Source organism: Delphinapterus leucas, chromosome X, assembly GCF_059928025.1.
Source record: "Delphinapterus leucas isolate spDelLeu-1000000601 "Yukka" chromosome X, BTC_Dleu_Yukka2, whole genome shotgun sequence".
NCBI lineage: Eukaryota > Metazoa > Chordata > Mammalia > Artiodactyla > Monodontidae > Delphinapterus > Delphinapterus leucas.
In genome coordinates, this window is record NC_143150.1 from 59,609,302 (window position 1) to 59,630,645 (window position 21,344).

The 21,344-nt window shown below is 35.2% G+C and overlaps 1 protein-coding gene across 1 annotated transcript in view; it reads right to left on the reverse strand.

Annotated features, from left to right (window-relative positions):
* Positions 1–21,344, reverse strand: part of LOC149744257 (uncharacterized) — a 342,635-nt gene that overhangs the window by 165,818 nt on the left and 155,473 nt on the right. The window contains 2 exon segments of the mRNA XM_089904917.1: positions 8,983–8,993; positions 20,466–20,585. Of these exon segments, the coding sequence (XP_089761043.1) occupies positions 8,983–8,993; positions 20,466–20,585 (131 nt within the window).

Sequence of the window (21,344 nt, forward strand, 5' to 3'; positions counted from 1 at the left end):
GGCTTTTTATTACATTCTACTCCCACTCTAGGCTTGTTAATTACTGAATTGTATGTTCTATATTAATAAGTTAAGAGCCTCAGAAAATAATCTGAAAAAGAATATATATGTATATATATATAACTGAGTCACTTTGCTGTACACTTGAAGCTAACACAACATTGTAAATTAATTATACTTCTATAAAAATAAATAAATAAAAAGAAAAACATAAGTTAGGAGCCTCCCATCACCTCCAAATTCACTCTGAGTTAGGACGAATCCTTTTTCTCAAACTAAATGAATAAACAATAGATCTGTTATTTGTACCAAGGAGAAACAGCTTTTGTATGACAAAATGGCTATTGCATATAAATAGAAACAGTGCGCTTTTTTTACTTCCTTTATTTATCTGATGTTGGTGCAATCACAACTACAACAGCCAGAGAGTCAAAAGTATTTTAAAGATCACCTCCAATGAGCATTCATGTACAAACTCCAAAATAATATTCTAATATGCTTTCTTCTTGCTTGATCCCAAAGAAAAACACAAATTTGGTCTCTCTTAAGACTATCGTCAGAATGAAAGACAATCCAAGTAATTTAATTGGATTTTGAGGCAAAATAGCAGTAAAAAATGAAATTCAAACACCCACATTAATGCTCTCATAAGAATTCTGAAAAAATTTAAAGTTATTGAACAATATACATGTAGGTTATTTAATATGACATTTGAGAACTGAGTTTTCCCATTTAGGACACTGATCAACCTTGAAGATCATAATAATATTTAAAAAGGAATTAGAAAAATTTGCAAATAGTTTGTCTAGAAGTTCACATGGGCTCATCAAGGAGATTGGCTAGATTTTTCAAACCTTATATAATCTGCTATTGCCAATATAGACAGGATAGAAAGCTTTCATTTTTCTTCCATTACTCTTTCTTCATAGCTCTGAATATAAGCAAGATAATCTACTACTTTTATGGTATGATGTAAAGTCCTTTTATTGATCATCAAAACTCTTTCTTGGGCTTCCCTGGTGGCGCAGTGTTTGAGAGTCCGCCTGCCGATGCAGGGGACACGGGTTCGTGTCCCGGTCCGGGAGGATCCCACATGCCACGGAGCGGCTGGGCCCGTTGGCCATGGCCATTGAGCCTGCGCATCCAGAGCCTGTGCTCCGCAATGGGAGAGGCCACAACAATGAGGGGCCCACATATTGCAAAAAAAACAAACAAACAAACAAAAAAACCTCTTTCCTTTTGGCTAGTACAGAGAATAAAATTCCAAACCATACGTACTTCTTCTTTAGGATAAAACAACATATCTGAAACACTTTATATTTAAAAAATACAAATATTTAGTCAAAGGTTTAGAATTCATTATCATATTATCTGTGAAGAGGACCAAGGTAAGATGACTTTTCATTTAAAAAGAGGATTTATAAAGATATGAAATGCAGTTTTCTGCTTGGAAGGTCAAAGACTCTGGATCTAATTTCTTGCTTTACCATTTCATGACATTTTTCCTAAGTCAGATCCACACAAATATTTGAATTCTATGAGCTATCTCCTGAAATTTTATGATTGAGCTATTGCTCCTATATAATACCAAAACAACCTATCAATTTAAACCCAAACTCTGCCAAATTGGTTATTTTGTGCCACATGAACACAGCTTAAATCTTTGTTGTTATTCTCCACCTTCATGCTCAACTAATCAATAATGGAGAATACATATGTGTGTCCTGTTGATTATAGATCTCCACTACAAGAAGATTGGTCTGTGTATTTTTTTTTTTTTTTTACGGTACACGGGCCTCTCACTGTTGTGGCCTCTCCCATTGTGGAGCACAGGCTCCGGACGCGCAGGCTCAGCGGCCATGGCTCACAGGCCCAGCTGCTCTGAAGCATATGGGATCCTCCCAGACCGGGGCACGAACCCGTGTCCCCTGCATCGGCAGGCAGACTCTCAACCACTGCACCACCAGGGAAGCCCTGGTCTGTGTATTTTTAAGTTGTCAAACAAAACATTCTAAGAAGTTTTAATTCATTAATAGTAAGTTTCCTGTATAAACTGCAGAAGTGAGTGCTACTTAAAAATAATAGAAAATTTCTGTCATTAGAGCTCTAAATTGTAGCATCTTGAATATGTGGAAAGTTACCACTGAGAAATGCAAAAAACACTGGGGACAAAACAACTCCATCCAACCCCTTTTCTAAGAGACTTGCACAAACTCTAGCATGGCTTCTAACAGCTTAAGCCCATGTCCCTACTGTGACCCCAGCATCCCTCAAAATGCCTGCCTGAAAAAGCTCAACACTGCCAGGAGAATTTTTATGGTTTGTTCCAGCAAAAACTTGGTGTTAGGCTGGTAGGCCCCTGAACCCCCTACTGGAGAAGTTACTTTAAGAAGGTTGCAATTATAAATCCTTTCTCTGTCCTTTGAAATGTAAATATTCTACCACTCAGAACTCTTTTCCAAAGGACCTGGGAGCCATAACCTTGAAGTGCAAATATTCAGGGAGATAGCTCTTACTTCCAGTCCCTGTGGGAGGGAAAGGGCCTAACTTCAGTGAGACTCTTTCTCCAACTTGTGCCACTACTTTCTGTCATAAAGATATGAGAAGCTTGTTTCTCCTTTGGATAAGTGCCAATTAGCAAACCCAGATGGCCTAGTCATCTGGACCAAACCCTTCTTAATGCCTTTCAGTGTCTTTCCATTAGCACATCATCAGCATTTTAAAAATCTCTTGCTTCTTGTTTTGGCAGAGTTGAGCTCAGTTTACATTGAGTTCTCTCCCCTACTGTGATAGTTATTACCGAATAAAATCTGCCTTTACCACCTTTAACAACTGCCTGGCTTTGTTTATCTTTGACACTATAACTATTTTCTTGGAACATGGTAGCTCAGGAAATAATTTCCAAATTTTCTATTTTGAACAGTATTTCAAGAAAACATTTATATTATCATTATCTTTGGAATCGCTAGCACTGCCAGTAAATATTGACTTAAGTTAAAACCCTTGCACTGACAAAGATTTGTTCTGAAAACTTCAAGTGTATGCAGCAAAAGTGAAGCCCAACATAATTTAAACATAGACTACGTTGCCAACAATACATCTTGTGCTTTATCTTGTCTGATAATTACCTATAGTAACCTAACCCAGTCCATTAGCATCATCCATAGTATTACATGAATCACTTCTGTTGGTTCAAAGCATTTAATAGCTGAAAATTGATATATGCAGGTTGCCTCAAAATTATAAGAACACTTCATATGTTGGTAAATACTAATAGAATATATTTTAAGAAAATAAATATTGACTGGCATGATGGGCTCCAGAACAACATAGTGTGTTGAGAATGTATAATTAATTATAAAACTAGTATATGACTAAAATTAAAATTAAAAGCTCATTTACTTTGAAATGCCATCTGAAGTGGCTGGCCATTATACAATTTGTAAAGAAACTTCTTGATAGCATGGGTTATTCATGCTTTCTCCCATTTTCATCTGAACTAAAACCCTAGGGAAACGTAGGTTTTAGGGAAAAAGTAGCAGTAGATGAGTGGATGATATTTTTAAAACCTATTTTCTAGATTTCCACATATGCAGAAAAAGAGAAAAACAAAACAAAACTCTCTCAATCTTTGTTTTAGATTCATGAAGGAAGAGAAAATATTACATTTATCCATGTGTATGTTTTTTTCTTTTTCTAAAATCTAGAGGTGACTGGGAAGTCAACCAAATAAAATCCTCTGAGACAACAATATGCTTTCTTCTAGTTCACTATTGTCCACAATAAGTAAAATCAGTTTTCTCTCTTGCACCAGGAAGAGAGTTCCTGTTCACAGCCCCCAGTTTAAGATGGTTCAGGATTATTAAGACATCTGTTCATTTTATTTAAAATAAAATTATCTGACAAAAATTAACTGTTTTAGAATCAGCTACGTAAGTATTTTTACTTAGAACTTGAAGCATTCATTAAAACATTATCATAGGGTATAGAAATATAACTTCATTATTGAGGTCTACTGAAGGTTCTTGGTTGTTGTTGGTAAACGCTTATTAATGCTGGAGAAAGAGTGGAGCTACCACAGCATCAAAGGTCAGATAAACTATAATAACTACATAGAATGTTGTCTTCTGCAAACTACTACTAATTGCCCACTTTTTGAGATGAATTATTGGGTACTCATTTGGGTCATCTACCCTCAAAATAATTATTTCATTGTCTGTTATGATTTTTACCATCTAAAGTAGTCCATGAGAGATTCATTTACACTAACCCCATGATCAAGGCATCAAAGCCTGACTTTCTTTTTTCTCTCCTGGCTAAAATAACAACTTTTTAATTTCACAATCCTTTGTTCGACTATCTCTCCTTGAGAGATGGGGCACATTCCTATTACAAAGTGGAGTGCCTGACACATAGTAGATACTCAAAACAGAATTACTGAATAAATCAACGAATCAGTCAATGAGCAAAAAAATTGCTCTATTCATTCTCTGGAGTACACTAATTTGAGGCAAAATATTTCTTTCTTTTTAATTCCACCTCAATTTTATTTTTACTTCTGTACAAGCTCATCATGCTTGTTTATCAAATCTAAATATTTATAGATTTACAGTAAATTACTATTTCAAAGGCAGTTAAGTCACACTTAACTACATTTTTCTTCAGAAAGCATAATTATTTATCTACAGTATTTGCTCATTTAAAAATCATTTTTGAAAATAAGATCTTGTGTAATTTCATTTGTATTCCGAGTTTAATATGGGAAAATAAGAATATAAATAATTTGTTGGAATGTACTATAATAGCCTATTAAGAGGTAAAGCATTAGAATTTTTACAAGGTATCTTTGTTTTCTTTTTTTTTTTTTTGTGGTACACGGGCCTCTCATTGTTGTGGCCTATCCCGTTGTGGAGCACAGGCTCTGGACGCACAGGCTCAGTGGCCATGGCTCATGGGCCCAGCCGCTCCGCGGCATGTGGGATCTTTCCGGACCGGGGCACGAACCCATGTCCCCTGCATCGGCAGGTGGACTCTCAACCACTGCACCACCAGGGAAGCCCGAGGAATCTTTTTATAGCAACTAATAGTTCTATCTCTTATTTTTATTGAGCACTTCCTATATGCTCAACATAAATCAATTTATCCTCACAAAAACCTTATTGGGTATCATTAACTCCATTACATATCTGAGGAAACTAAGAACAGTTAAATAACTTTTCTGATGTTACATGGCTTAAAGTTTATCTATCATAACCCCTTTATTTTTACAAATGAGGATTTGAAGTTGTGTGGGTTTCAGTTTAACTGATAAATTTCAGAAAGCTAGTAACTGATAGAACTAAGAGTACAACATAAGTTTCATGATTCCTAGTGAAGTACTCTTTGCAATTTGAATAATCACATTTCACATTATTCATCTATTTTAGAACTATGCATATTTTAGACAAATCCCCTCCTCCTTTCTCTAGACAGGTTTAATCATAACTGAGCTTTGACTTGGGGGAGAAGTCCAGGTGGAGATACAGAATGCAAGTTATCAGCATTTGAATAATTGTTAAAAACCATGGGGAATTTCCTTAGGTAAAGGGAAAGACAGTGATTCTCAAACATTGGCCTGCATCAAAATTACTGGCAGTTTGTTAAAAATTGAACATTCTTGAGCCCCATCCCTGTGAATTCTGATACAGAAGGTTTGGAGATTCAGTTCAGGAATCTGAATTTTTAACAAGTACCTCTAAGTAATTCTGATGTATGTAGTAAAAAGATACCTTGGGTAACAGTGAGACAGAGGGAACCAAGAAAAACAAAAATTCTCAGGACATAGTATGGGAAAAAAGTAACATTTATGGAATAAAAAAACTGAATGCAACCAAAGACACTAGGAAAATTGGCCATATAATTTGGAGAAGAATACAGAGTGTATGGGGTCACAAAAGATAGTGAAAGGGAGACCTTCAAGATGGCAGAGGGGTAAGACATGGAGATCACCTTCCTCCCCATAAATACATCAAAAATGCATCTACGTGTGGAACAACTCCTACAGAACACATACTGAATGCTGACAGAAGACCTCAGACTTCCCAAAAGGCAAGTACCTGGGCAGGGCAAAAGAAAACAGATAAAACAGAGACAAAAGAATAGGGATGAGACCCACACCTCTGGGAGAGAGCTGTGAAAGAGGAAAAGTTTCCACACACTACGGAGCCCCTTCACTGGCGGGAACAGGGAGTGGGCAGTGGGGAAGCTTCACAGTCAAGAAGGAGAGCGCAGCAAAAGGGGTGCAGAGGGCAAAGCAGAGAGATTCCCGCACAGATGATCAGTGCCAACCAGCACTTACCACACTGAGAGGCTTGTCTGCTCACCTGCCAGTGCAGGGATTGCTGGGAGCTGAGGCTCAGACTTTGGAGGTCAGACCCCAGGGAGAGAAATGGGGTTGTCTGCATGAAGACAGCCTGAAGGGGTATAGTGCACCACAGCTAGATGGGAGGGAGTCCAAGAAAATGTCTGGACCTGCCAGAGAGGCAAGAGACCTTTGTTTTGGGGTGCACGAGGAGAGGGGATTCCTTCCTAGTGTGCCCACAGAAGGAAGAGCACCCCCTAAATGAGCTCCAGAGATGAGTGTGAGCCACGGCTATCAGCTCAGACCCCAGAGAAGGGCAGGAATTGCTAATGCTGCTGCTGCTACCAAAAATCCTGTGTGCAAGTGCAGGTCACTATGCACAGCACCCCGGGATCCTGTGCAGCTCGTCACTGCCAGGGACCTGTGATCCAGGGACAACTTCCCTGGGAAAACACATGGTGTGCCTCAGGATGTTGCAGTGTCATGACAGCCTTTGCTGCTTCAGGCTCGCCACACATTCCAATTATGACAACCATACCCCTCCCTCCCCCCGGCCTGAGTGAGCAAGAGAGACCTAATCAGCTGCTGCTTTAACATCCTCCTGTCTGGGCAGGTAACAGATGCCTGAGGGAGGCCTACATGCAGAGGTGGAGCGAAAACTGAAGCTGAAGACGAGGAGCTGTGTGAACAAAGCAGAGAAAGGGAAATTTCTCTGTGCAGTCACAGGAGCAGCAGATAAAATCCCCACAATTACTTTGATAAACCCTGCATCTGAAGAATACCTGAATAGACAATAAATGTTCCCAAAATTGAGGCAGCGGACTTTGGGAGCAACTGTGGACTTGGGGTTGCTGTCTGTGGCTAATTTGTTTCTGGTTTTATGCTTGTCTTAGTTTAGTATTTGGTGCTTATTACCATTGGTGGATTTGTTTACTGGTTTGGCTGCTCTCTTCCTTTTTATATATATATTTTTTCTCATTTTTCTCTTCTTGTGAGTGTGTATGTGTATGCTTCTTTGTGTGATTTCGTCTATATAGGTTTGCTTTTACCATTCGTCCTAGGGTCCTGTCTGTTCGTTTTTCTGTTTTTGTTTTTTTGGGGGGGTTTTGTTTTTATTTTCTTTCTTCCTTTTCTTCTGTCAGGGTCTTGGTGCTCTGGCCAAGTGTCACGCCTGAGCATCCTAGGTGGGAGGGCGAGTCCAGCACATTGGACCAAGAGAAAAGTCCTGGTCCCACATAATATCAATCAGCAAGAGATCTCCCAGAGATATTCGTCTCAACACTAAGACCTAGCTCCACCCAATGGCTAGTAAGCTCCAGTGCTGGATGCTCCATGCCAAACAACTAGCAAGACAGGAACACAACCCCACCCATTACAGAAATTCTGCCTAAAGTCTTATTAAGTTCACAGACACTCCAAAACACAGCACCAGACGTGGTCCTGCTCACCAGAAGGACAAGATACAGCCCCACCTACCAGAACATAGGTACCAGTCTCCTCCACCAAGAAGCCTACACAAGCCACTGAACCAAACTCACCCACTGGAGCAGACACCAAAAAAGTGGAAACTACAAACGTGCAGCCTGCAAAATTGAGATGCCAAAACAGTAAGTTAAACAAAATGAGAAAACAGAGGAAATATGCAGCAGATGAAAGAAAAAGGTACAAACCCACCAGACCAAACAAGTGAAGAGATAATAGGCAGTTTACCTGACAAAGAATTCAGAGTAATGATAGTAAAGATGATCCAAAGTCTTGGAAAAAGAATGGAGAAAATACAAGAAACATTTAACAAGGAACTAGAAGAATGAAAGAGCAAACAAACAATGATGAACAACAAAATAAATGAAATTAAAAATTCTCTAGAAGGAATCACTATCAGAATATCTGAGGCAGAAGAACAGATAAATGACCTAGAAGATAAAATACTGGAAATAACTGCCACAGAACAGAGTAAAGAAAAAAGAATAAAAATAATTGAGGACAGTCTCAGAGACCTCTGGGACAACATTAAATGCACCAATATTCGAATTATAGGGGTCCCAAAAGAAGAAGAGAAAAAGAAAGGGACTGAGAAAATATTTGAAGATATTATAATTGAAAACTTCCCTAATAAGGGAAAGGAAATAGTCAATCAAGTCCAGGAAACACAGAAAGTCACATAGAGGACAAATCTAAGGAGAAACATGCCAAGACACATATGAATCAAGCTATCAAAAATTAAAATCAAAGAAAAAATATTAAAAGCAGCAAGGGAAAAACAACAAATAACATACAAGGGAATCCCCGTAAGGTTAACAGCTGATCTTTAAGCAGAAACTATGCAAGCCAGAAGGCAGTGGCAGGACATATTTAAAGTGATGAGAGGGAAAAACCTACAACCAAGATTATTCTACCCAGCAAGGATCTCATTCAGATTTTATGGAGAAATTAAAAGCTTTACGGTCAAGCAAAAGCTAACAGAATTCAGCACCACCAATCCAGCTTTACAACAAATGCTAAAGGAACTTCTCTAGGCAGGAAACACAAGAGGAGGAAAAGACCTACAATAACTAACCCAAAACAATTAAGAAAATGGTAATAGGAACATACATATCAATAATAACCTTATATGTAAATGGCTTAAATGCTTCAACCAAAACAAAGAGACTGGCTGAATGGATACAAAAACAAGAAACATATACATGCTGTCTATAAGAGACCCACTTCAGACCTAGGGACATATACAGACTGAAAGTGAGGGGATGGAAAAAGATATTGCATGCAAATGGAAATCAAAAGAAAGCTGGAGTAACAATTCTCATATCAGACAAAATAGACTTTAAAATAATGACTATTACAAGAGACAAAAAAGGACACTACACAATGATCAGGAGATCAATACAAGAAGATTTAACAATTATAAATATTTATGCACCCAACATAGGAGCAGCTCAATACATAAGGCAAATGCTAACAGCCATAAAAGGGGAAATCGACAGTAACACAATAATAGTAGGGGACGTTAACACCATATTTTCACCAATGGACAGGTCATCCAAAATGAAAATAAAAAAGGAAACACAAGGTTTAAAACACACATTGGACCAAATAGACTTAATTGATATTAATAGGACATTCCATCCAAAAACAACAGAATACAATTTCTTTTCAAGTGCTCAAGGAATATTCTCCAGTATAGATCATGTCTTCAGTCACAAATCAAGCCTCGGTAATTTTAAGAAAATTTATATCATATCAAGTATCTTTTCTGACCACAACACTATGAGACTAGATATCAATTACAGGAAAAAATATGTAAAAAACACAAACACATGGAAGCTCAACAATACACTACTTGATAGCCAAGATATCACTGAAGAAATTGAAGAGGAAATCAAAAATTACCTAGAAACGAATGACAATGAAAACATGATGAGCAAAACTTATGGGATGCAGCAAAAGCAGTTCTAAGAGGGAAATTTATAGAAACACAATCCTACCTCAAGAAACAAGAAATATCTAAAATAAACAACCTAACCCTACCCCTAAAGCAATTAAAGAAAGAAGAACAAAAAAATTCCAAAGTTTTCAGAAGGAAATAAATCATAAAGATCAGATGAGAAATAAATTAAAATGATAGCCAAGATCAATAAAACTAAAAGCTGTTTCTTTGAGAAGATAAACAAAATTGATAAACCATTAGCCAGGCTCATCCAGAAAAAAAAGGGAGAAGACTCAAATCAACAGAATTGGAAATGAAAAAGAAGTAACAACTGGCACTGCAGAAATACAAATGATCATGAGAGACTACTCCAAGCAACTATATGCCAATAAAATAGATAACCTGGAAGGAATGGACAAATTCTTAGAAAAATACAACCCTCCAAGACTGAACCAGGAAGAAATAGAAACTATGAACAGACCAACCACAAGCACTGAAATTGAAACTGGGATTAGAAATCTTCCAACAAACAAAAGCCCAGGATGAGATGGCTTCACAGGTGAATTCTATGAAACATTTAGAGAACAGCAAACTCCTATCGTTCTCAAACTCTTCCAAAATATAACAGAGGGAGGAACACTCCCAATCACATTCTACGAGGTCACCATCACCCTAATACCAAAACCAGACAAAAATATCACAAAAAAAGAAAATTACACACCGATATCACTGATGAACATAGATGCAAAAATCCTCAACAAAATACAAACAAACAGAATCCAACAGCACATTAAAAGGATCATACACTTTGATCAAAAGGGGTTTATCCCAGGAATGCAAGGATTCTTCTATATACGCAAATCAATGTGATATACCATATTGAACATGTGAAGTGTTAAAAACATGATAATCTCAATAGATGTGGAGAAAGCATTTGACAGAATTCAACACCCATTTATGATAAAAACTCTCCAGAAAGTGGGCATAGAGGGAAACTAACTCAACATAATAAAGGCCATATATGACAAACCAACAGCCAACATTGTTCTCAATGGTAAAAAACTGAAACCATTTCCTCTAAGATCAGGGACAATACAAGGTTGCCCACTTTCATCACTAATATTCAACACGATTTTGGAAGTTTTAGCCACAGAAATCAAAGAAGAAAAAATAAAAGGTATACAAATTGGAAAAGAAATAAAGTTGTCTCTGTTTGCAGATGACATGATACTATATAGAGAGAATCCTAAAGATGCTACCAGAAAACTTCTATAGCTAATCAATTAATTTGATAAAGTAGCAGGATACAAAATGAATGCACAGAAGTCTCTTGCATTCCTATACAGTAGCAATGAAAAATCTGAAAGAGAAATTAAGGAAACACTTCCATTCACCATTGCAACAAAAAGAATAAAATACTTAAGAATAAATCTTCCTAAGGAGACAAAACACCTGTATGCAGAAAACTGTAAGATATTAATGAAATAATTTAAAGACAATACAAACAGATGGAGAGATATACCATGCTCTTGGATTGGAAGACTCAACATTGTGAAAATGACTATACTACCCAAAGAAATCTACAGATTCAGTGTAATCCCTATCAAGGTACCAATGTCATTTTTCTCAGAACTAGAACAAAAAATTTTACAATTTGCGTTGGAAACACAAAAGAGCCCAAATAGCCAAAGCAATCTTGAGGAAGAAAATTGGAGCTGGAGGAATCAGGCTTCCTGACTTCAGATGATACTACAAAGCTACAGTAATGAAGAGAGTATTGTACTGGCACAAAAGAAGAAATACAGATCAATGGAAACAGGATAGAAAACCAAGAGATTAAACCCACACATGTACGGTCATCTTATCTTTGACAAAGGAGGCAAGAATATACAATGGACAAAAGGCAGTGTGTTCAATAAGTGGTGGTGGGAAAACTGGACAGCTACATGTAAAAGAACGAAATTAGAACACCATATACAAAAGTAAACTGAAAATGGATTAAAGACCTAAATGTAAGGCCAGACACTATAAAACTCTTAGGGGAAAACATAGGCAGAACACTCTATGACATAAATCACAGCAAGATCCTTTTTGACACACCTCGTAGAAAAATGGAAATAAAAACAAAAGTAAACAAATGGGACCTAATTAAACTTAAAAACTTTTGCACAGCCAAGGAAACTATAAACATGATGAAAAGTCAACCTTCAGAATGGGAGAAAATACAAATAAAGCAACTCACAAACGATTAATCTCTAAAATATACAAGCAGTTAATGCAGCTCAATATCAAAAAACAAACTCAATCCAAAAATGGGCAGAAGAACTAAATAGACATTTCTCTGAAGAAGATGTATAGATTGCCGACAACCACATGAAAGGATGCTGAACATTACTAATCATTAGAGAAATGCAAGTCAAAACCACAGTGAGGTTGCACCTCACACTCTTCAGAATGGCCATCATCAAAAAATCTACAAACAATAAATGCTGGAGAGGGTGTGGAGAACAGGGAACCCTTTTGCACTGTTGGTGGGAATGTAAATTGATACAGCCACTATGGAGAACATTATGGAGGTTCCTTCAGAAACTAAAAATATAACTAGTATATGACCCAGTAATCCTACTTACTGGGCATATACCCTGAGAAAACTGTAAAGAAAAAAGAGTCATGTACCACAATGTTCATTGCAGCACTACTTACAATAGCCAGGACATGGAAGCAACCTAAGTTTCCAACAAAGATGAATGGATAAAGAAGGTGTGGCACATATATACAATGGAATATTAGTCAGTCATACAAAGAAATGAAATTGAGTGTTTTGTAGTGAGGTGGATGGACCCAGAGTCTGTCATACAGAGTAAAGTAAGTCAGAAAGAGAAAAACAAATACCATATGCTAACACATATATATGGAACCTAAAAAAAAAAAGTTTCTGTTGAACCTAGGGGCAGGATAGGAATAAAGATGCAGACATTGAGAATGGACTTGAGGACATGGGATGGGGAAGTGTAAGCTGGGACAAAGTGAAAGAGTAGCCTTTACATATATACAATACCAAATATAAGGTAGAGAGCTAGTGGGAAGCAGCTGCATAGCACAGGGAGATCAGCTCAGTGCTTTGTGACCATCTAGTGGGGTGGGGTAGTGAGGGTGGGGGGAGACACAAGAAGGAGGGGATATGGGTATATATGTATACATATAAATGATTCACTTTGTTACACAGCAGAAACTAACACAACATTGTAAAGCAATTTTACTGCAATAAAGATGTTAAAAAACATTTGTTTAGAAAACCATTTAGTATTCAGCTATTTCCTTTTAAGATTCCATGCAGTCTGCTAAATACTTTGTTTGCCCTTTTGGTGTTTGTGCCTATCAAGGAATCATAGTCTTTAATGTACACATTTCCTTGGTTATTGTTTGGTCAAGGGTTTTAGTTTTTCTTCATCTATTTATTTTTCTCAGAGAAATCCTTAAGTATTATTTGTGCTTCTCTCTCAAATTTTTTCTCATTTGTTTCTCATTTTCCTCAGAATGAACATAGTTTCCAGCAATGAGTTTATCAGAGTCATGGAGAGTAGGGTGAAATTCTCTTAGCCACTTTATTTAAACTGTTATTTACCCATTTGATTACTGGAAATCATATATGTTTTATATGTCTTGAAATCCATAAAGAGAACATATTAAAGTAGTGAATCATACCCCCCACTGACATTGATGTCCCTCTCTGAAAGCTTGTGAAGCCATTTTGAACATATGCACAAATTCAGATATTGTGATATAATACCTTGGGAAATTAGGTAAGCTCTTTTATTCAGTTCTGTAAATAACAAGAAAAAGATAGAATGATTTTATCATTAAAAAGTACCCTCTGGTCCAAAAAGATAAAAAGGGATAGTGAAAGAAAGAGTTTCAAAGAAGCAGCACTCGATTTTGTGAAATGTTGCAGATAAATAAAGTAAGATGAGGATTGAAGTTTCATTAGAAGAATGGGGAATGGGGGCAGAAGGTTGGTTTCTGCAGATTGAGTAGTGAAGAGGGGGTAAGGGATTCATAACATTTATTGTCCTTTTAGGAATCTTGGTTTATCAGTGAAGGAGAAAGGCAATGAAATAGCTAAAAGAAGATGCAGAATCAAGGACTATTTTGTGGGGAGAGGGGATAGGTGAGATTTGGGTGTGACTGTAGATTGAGTTAAAGAGCAGATGAGAGGGAAAGTTAAGAGCTAAGTGAAAATAAAAGGAAACAAGGTGCAGAAGGGACCTTATATTATGAAAATATAAGGGACCATATTTAGAATAAGGAGAAACATGTCCTTCTCTGCACCTGGAGGGGAGGAAATAAGTTTGCCTGTGGATAAGAATCATTTTGAAGGTGGGAGTGCTGGAATGTGAAGAGTTTCACACCTTATGCTTTGTTTATTTTGAAGCTATGTTATAATTATATGCATACAAATTTAAAACTGTTTTACCTTTCTGAGAAAAATAACCTTTTATCTTGTGAAATATTCACCTTTATCTCTAGTAATGCTTTTTTCCTTAAAATCTACTTAGGCTAATATTCCAAATTTGTTTTGGTAATTGTTTGCATGTTATGTATTTTTCCATCATTTTACTTTGAAGCAATCCATATTTTTATATTTTAGGCATGCCTTTGTAAGGCATAATCCCTATACTTGTATAATCCCTATACTTGGGATTTAGTTTGTTTACATTGAATATTATCACTGATATATTTGGGTTTAAACCTACCATGTTACTAGTTGATTTTTCCTGCCTATATTTTATTCCCTTTGCTTCTCCTTTCTTGTTTTCTTTTGGACTATTACTCCCCATTTTCTCCTCTATTGCTGATAGTTATACATTATTTTATTATTCTTTTGGTGGTTACTACAAGCATCCATGCCTTTTCAAAGTACATTTTCACTTCTTGGATAGTGCAGGGACCTTACAATACTTTATTTACCCTTCTCCCTCCTCTTTTGCTACTATTGTAGCAAGTTTAAATTTTAGATATTTAAAACTCCATATTATTGCAACTATTATTATTTTACCCAGTCAATAATCATTCATATTTACATACATATTAACCATTTTTGTTGCTCTTCATTATTTCCTGCATCCTTGAGCTTCCATCTGGGATCATTTTCTTCCGCCAAAGAACAATCTTTAGCTGGGAGTAACAAATTTGATGGTAAAAAATTCTCAGTTCTGTTTTTCCAAAAAGTCTTAATTTCACTTTCATTTTTGAAGAATATTTTTATGGAAAATTGAATTCTAAGTTGTCAATATTTTTTCAGCACTTTCAGTTCACCTTTTGAAACAGAAATCCATTTTCTTCTGGCTTTCATTGCTTTACAGTCTAGGTTTTCTTCTTCCAGGTCTTGGTCTCATCTTTTTTTTTTCCACTGATTGTTAGTTCTCTAAGACTCTAAATTTTTTAAAAAATTGTCAAGCTTTTCTGTTTGTTTTCAGCCAAAATCTTGACACAAAATACAAAGTCCACCATTATTGGAGGTATTCCCAGGAATTTCATAACTGATTGGCCCAATATTTTTGCTGAAGGGGGTGGTGAGGCCATAAGCTGAGATTGAAAGGAGGCTGGGACTGGATAGGGAAACTTTTTTGGCAGTGGTGAAAGTTTGGTTTAGTTTCTGAGATGACAGCCAAACACAGATGATTAAATAAATGATATTGACAATGCAAGTGAACTTGATAGATAGCAGTGACAAGCAGGGATAGAGAGTGGTATAAAGTTATCTGGGCCTCAATTTCTTATTTTTTAAAATGAGTATGAAAATAGTTCCTGCCCTATCACAGAGTCATTTTGAGCACCAAATGAGATGATGGTATGCATTTCCAAATAAATGATAAATGTGAAAGTAAACTATGAGGTGGTACAAATATTGGCTATTTATACACAGGCACATATTTAAAAATTGAATAAAACATACTAAATTTGAAATAATCTGTTCTTATTCAAAAGAACAAAATGTATGATATTGTGTCTTCCAAGGTTGATGTTTAGGATGATGGACCACCTTTAAATTTTCATTCATAGAACTGGCATTTACTGCCACATTCCCATAGCACTGTGGGAAATATTCATGGAGGAAGGCTGTGAGTAGACAAGTAACTGATCATATCACACTTGAAGCAAATGAGAAAGAGGGTGTAGGGAAAGTGAGATGGAATGGAAGAAAGAAGGGAAGCAAAAAGATAGGCAGGTACTTTGTGAGTTCCAAATCTATACTTCTTTAAATCTGAAATATTGTAAAGCCTCTTCATGGTGGCTGTAATTTAACACAGCTATCTCACTCAGACTAGGTACTGCTGGAAGCCTATTAGGGTCATTGGCCAAAGGGTTACTGCAGAAATGTCTGTCAAGAACACACAGCAAGCCTAGTGTCTGGTTGTAAGCTCTTGGTTTTATCTCCTGAATCCTGCCACTTGAATGGAACAAGAAGTCAGTTAAATAGTTCTAGGCTTCTCCTCCTGAGCAGAGGTGAACCATTTTAGCTGGACAATTTTGTAGCATAGTTCTTTGTATGGATAGAATCTGAAACTTCGTTTCTGAGGGTACAGGGCAGAGCCACTTTTTTGAGCTAAATGAAGATTTTCAGAATGCTTTGTAATGATACATTTTGGGAACACAAAACACTACTCTTAGATGATGCATCTTTACAATGAAAATACCTTGTAGCCATGCAGTATTTCAGCATACAAACATGTATTTTGTGATTCTGTTCTGACTTTTCTTACACTCGGAAATGATTCCACTATTGATTTATTTTAAAACAGAAAGCCCATAGAGTAGTCTATTGGATTTTTAAATGTTAAAAAAAGTTTCATATATTTTCCATTGAATTAGATAACTACAGTTACTTCTTGGTTTTCTCCCTTTGTAGAGCATTAAAGCTGATTTTTCCTGTCATTTCATCATTCTGCATAGCTTTCTTCTACTGTTAGTCAGTTTCCTCATTAAGGCATACCATTTTATACCCACATCTATTAATTAGAATATTGTTTATTATATTCCAAAGGTACAGTGAAATTTTATGTTTTTAATTTTTGTTTCAGATTGCTGATGCAAATAACCAAGAGTTGACATAGATGTGAAAATTTCCTGAAACATGATAAATCTCAAAATTGATTATGGTATTATTGACTACTCACAGCATTGCAATACTTCAAAGACTATATTTTAAATGGGTACTAAAAACAGAGGAAACTGTGATTGAAAAACCATAGCATATAATACAAATCTCAGATTGTACAAGAATTTATGGGCTATGACAGTGAAAAAATTTGGGTCGTCACAATCCTTAATCAAATCAATGATCATAATTATCTACACGCCAAGTGCACAAAAAGCATAGGAGCCAGACATTTTAGATGAAAGATGAGTGTGATGAGATGTTGGTAAAGATGATGCCAATGTGCCAGTACATTTCCCTGGACATGAAATAATGGTCCTGGATAGGAAACTTATTGGTTATTCTATTTGTGGTTGGTAGAGACCCACTTTTGTGGGTAGGTTTTTTTAGCCATCTAAATGAAAGAAATATGACAAGAATATTTCAGGCAGTTGACACGGAGGGAAGCATACTGGCTTTGTACATTCCTTGCTGATACAAAAGCCATATCTATATAGTATTTACTGTTTGACCTCCAATGTTGTTTTCTTCTTTCACGTTATTTGTGTTCATGGAGTTAGAACTGCTAAAGATAAGGAGTGGAGCCAGAGAAAAGTATGCAGAAGAAAAAACATGCCTAATCCCAGAGACAGATTTACCATGAAGCCAATGAAGCTTAAGTTTTAGGACCCCTCACTTGTACAGGCCCCTTCCAAAGCACTGAGAGTATTTTATATTTGTAATATTTATCAGATTTTAAATATTTAATTTGTTGTGATTGTTCTCATTCCAAATTTCTATTTGTATTTTATTTTGTGTTTATTTCTAAAGAGGCACCCTCAAACTGTATAAAGTTCAGGCTCTTCAAAACCTGGATCTTACCCTAAGTGTGCCTCACCAATAGTCAGCTGGAAGAACTTGACTACACATCCTTCAAACTCCTAATATCCTCCCTCTGTCACCAATACATCAGAATCTATAGTTCCAAGGTTTTCTTGATAAAAGTCAATAATATTTGATCCATTTCCATGTTAGGAATTAATTAATCATTAGACAGAATATGTGTACTAGTTAATGATGTTGTTACAAGGCCACTATGGGAAATATAAAATTGTGGGCCTGTGGAACTATATTAGATTCACATAGCTATATGTGACCTCAGTCGTCATTCACCCAAACCCTGCATTTTACAGAGTAGAAAGTAAGGTTTACAGAGGAAATATGACTTGTTCAAGTTCATATCTAGGCCATTAGTGGTAAAGCAGGGAATTCAAAAAAAACTAATCCTTATACTAATTTCTACTGTTGTTCCAATTTATTTACTTCTTCATTTATGAAGTTTATTTCCTAACATGCTTTGGATTTATATAGTTTGCATAATAAAGTTTAAATTCTATCTGATTCTACAGCTGAGAGTCAAATTATTATTTAATATTTTAGATCATTACTTTGTGTACCTCACCATCAGCATATAATGTCATATTCTTTTTTCATGCAGTTTATAGTTTAATGACATCCTTGATCCAACTGAACAATGAGATAACTGCTCCCATTCCAAAGGACTATTCCTTTTTTTCAGGTAATTAGCTATTTCAAGCCAAACAATTCTGTATTAAAAAGCTCTACTCTCTTTCTTTCATTAAATTGTTATGCTAAGATAAGGTTTTCCATGCAACCATAATAATGATTTTGTTTTGTTTACATGGATAACAATAAAGTAAGACAATAGATAAAAATAATTCTGAAAATACAAGCATGACATTTGAAGTATCACTTCAAATTATAGCTTTAAAAAATTCATGTTAAATCACTTCTGTTGGAGCAAATCTGAAGTTATTTTGCCTTTGGTTTAAGGAGATTTAAGTCATAACTATATCACTTTTTAAAAGTACTGGAAACTCACTAAATACTATGACAGATGCAATCATATTGTAAGTGGGCCAAGATAATGCACTTAAAATATGCAAACTAACTTTACTAAGCTTCTTATTTCTGAAATTAAACATTCCATATCTCAATTTATCATGCAAATCTTTACAATAAATTTGTGACGTATGCATATAAGTAATATAAAATGCACATAAGTTACCACTAAGATCCCAGTGGTTAAGTGGACAAGGGTTATGAACAGGCAATTCAGCTAAAAGGAAATAAAAATGGCTAATAAATATAATGGAAAACACTTAACCTCATTAATTGTAAAAGAAACAAGATATGACTAGGATTATGATTATGACTATTTCTTACCTGGATAATTCTATTTGTTTAAATAGTAAAAGCATAATGAAATGGTTACACATGTATGCTGCTGATAGAAGTGTGAACTGATACAATCCTTTAGAGGCAAATTTTCAATATATATTAGAAACTTAAAACTGTTCATAACCCTTGGACAAGTAATTGCATGCCTCAGCAACTAAGCGTGAAGAAGAGCTTTATGTACAAAGATGCACAATTATGTATGTCAAAGCAGTATATGTAATAGTAACATAGCAATAAATAGAAGTAATTTCAATGCCAGCAATTAAAAAGATATCAAGTAAATTATGATATGTTCATATGATCAAGTTATATATGTGTATATGTCAAATTATATAAGTAAAATATGAGTAGAAGAAACAATGGATGAAAATATACATATATTATTAATGGTTAAACAATTAAATGTTTTTCTATATTTTTTATATTTTATAATAATGAGCAGGTACTTTCAAGTTAGAAAAATTAATTTAAATAATAAAGAAATGGAGAAAGTAGGAGAAACATATAGCATATAAGAAAAATGCCCAAGCAATTAAAACCAAACTAAAACAAAAGTGAGGTTTGATTTTACACTTCTAGCAAGAATAAGGAAAAGAGATAAAATCCAATACTGTGAAAATGCAGGGTTTAATTTGGTAGAATTCTTCTGGTAGGTAATTTCATATTATGATTAATCCTAAAACAACTGTATATTCTGTTATCATAATCAGAATCATAGAAATATATTCAAAGAAATTATTTGAATGGTTAAAAATACATTATACTTAAAATATCATTATGTCAGTTTTACATTTAACACCTGGAAACTGGCGGCAATCTAAATAATCCAACTATAATTGAATGATTAAATAAGTCATGGTATATAAATTCAATGGTATATAATGCAGTCACTTAAAATTAATATAATGACTATATGGAAAAGCAAGATGTGATCACATCATCTTATATAGTATATACAGTTGACCCTTGAGCATGGGTTTGAAATGCACAGGTCCACTTATATGCAAAATTTTTTGTTTAAATAAGTACTACACTATCCATGGTTGGTTGAATCTGTGAATGTGGAATTGCACATATAGAGGAGAGACTTTAAATTTATATGTGGGTTTTCTACTGTGTGGAGGGTTGGTACCCCAATTCTGGTGTTGTTCAAGCGTCAACTGTACATTGAGAAACATTGGAAGGAAGCCAAAAAACAGATAAATGAGTTCCGTGTTAAATTAGAGAGGATTTGATTGATAATTACAAATCTTTACTAAATGCTTTCTATTAAAGATAAATCTTTTTTTAAAATTGCTTACCACTTGCAAGTTAGGTGACTTCTCTTCAGGGGTAATAAATTCTGGAATTTGTGTTTCTGGTTCTGTAATATCAGGTGGCAAAGCAATTATGTAATTACAGATTTTAGTCACACCCTTGCACTAGAAAAGAAGAAACAAAGAAAAAAATGTATGAAACTCATATCAGCATCATTATCTCAGTTCTAGTGTGTAAGTGCCATAATTTTCAGTTTTCAGAAAATGAATATACATACATTATACATGTATATATATATATATATATTCCTATTTATATTCAGGGGGAGATACTATGTGACTCACCAAGTTGAAAAATATATTTATATGTTTCTAGAGTGAGTCAACTGTGCATTATCAAAGCATAAAACTGGTCTTAATTTTTTAGGTCCTCTCAATTGTGTTATAGTCAAAGTGCAGATGAGGGAGAAGTAAAAACAGATTTTAAATGTTAATTTATGTTTGAAAAGAATATATATATTTACGGACATTTTAGAAAAAAAGCAGAGGAGCCTCAGAAGAAATTAACTATCACCCAGAATCCCACCCACATAGAAACAGGATAAATATTAAATTTACTTATCATGATCTCCATAAATATCTATTTACTATGGATTTATTTCAAGTGCACATTTGGCAGGGAATTTTTATATTTCTGTATATATGTTTTCAGAGACCATATTGTCATTTCCTTTAAACATGACAAACTCTCTAAAGAAAATTTGAACTGTGTAAATTTTAATATTTTGATACATTAAGAAAGGGACAATAGGCTTAAAATGAAGTCACTCATGCTAGGCCCACATCACCAAACTGAGACTTAACACCTAACTTAATTATGGTTTCAATCTCTCCAAGGAGTGGAATATTAAATAGTTAATTTAG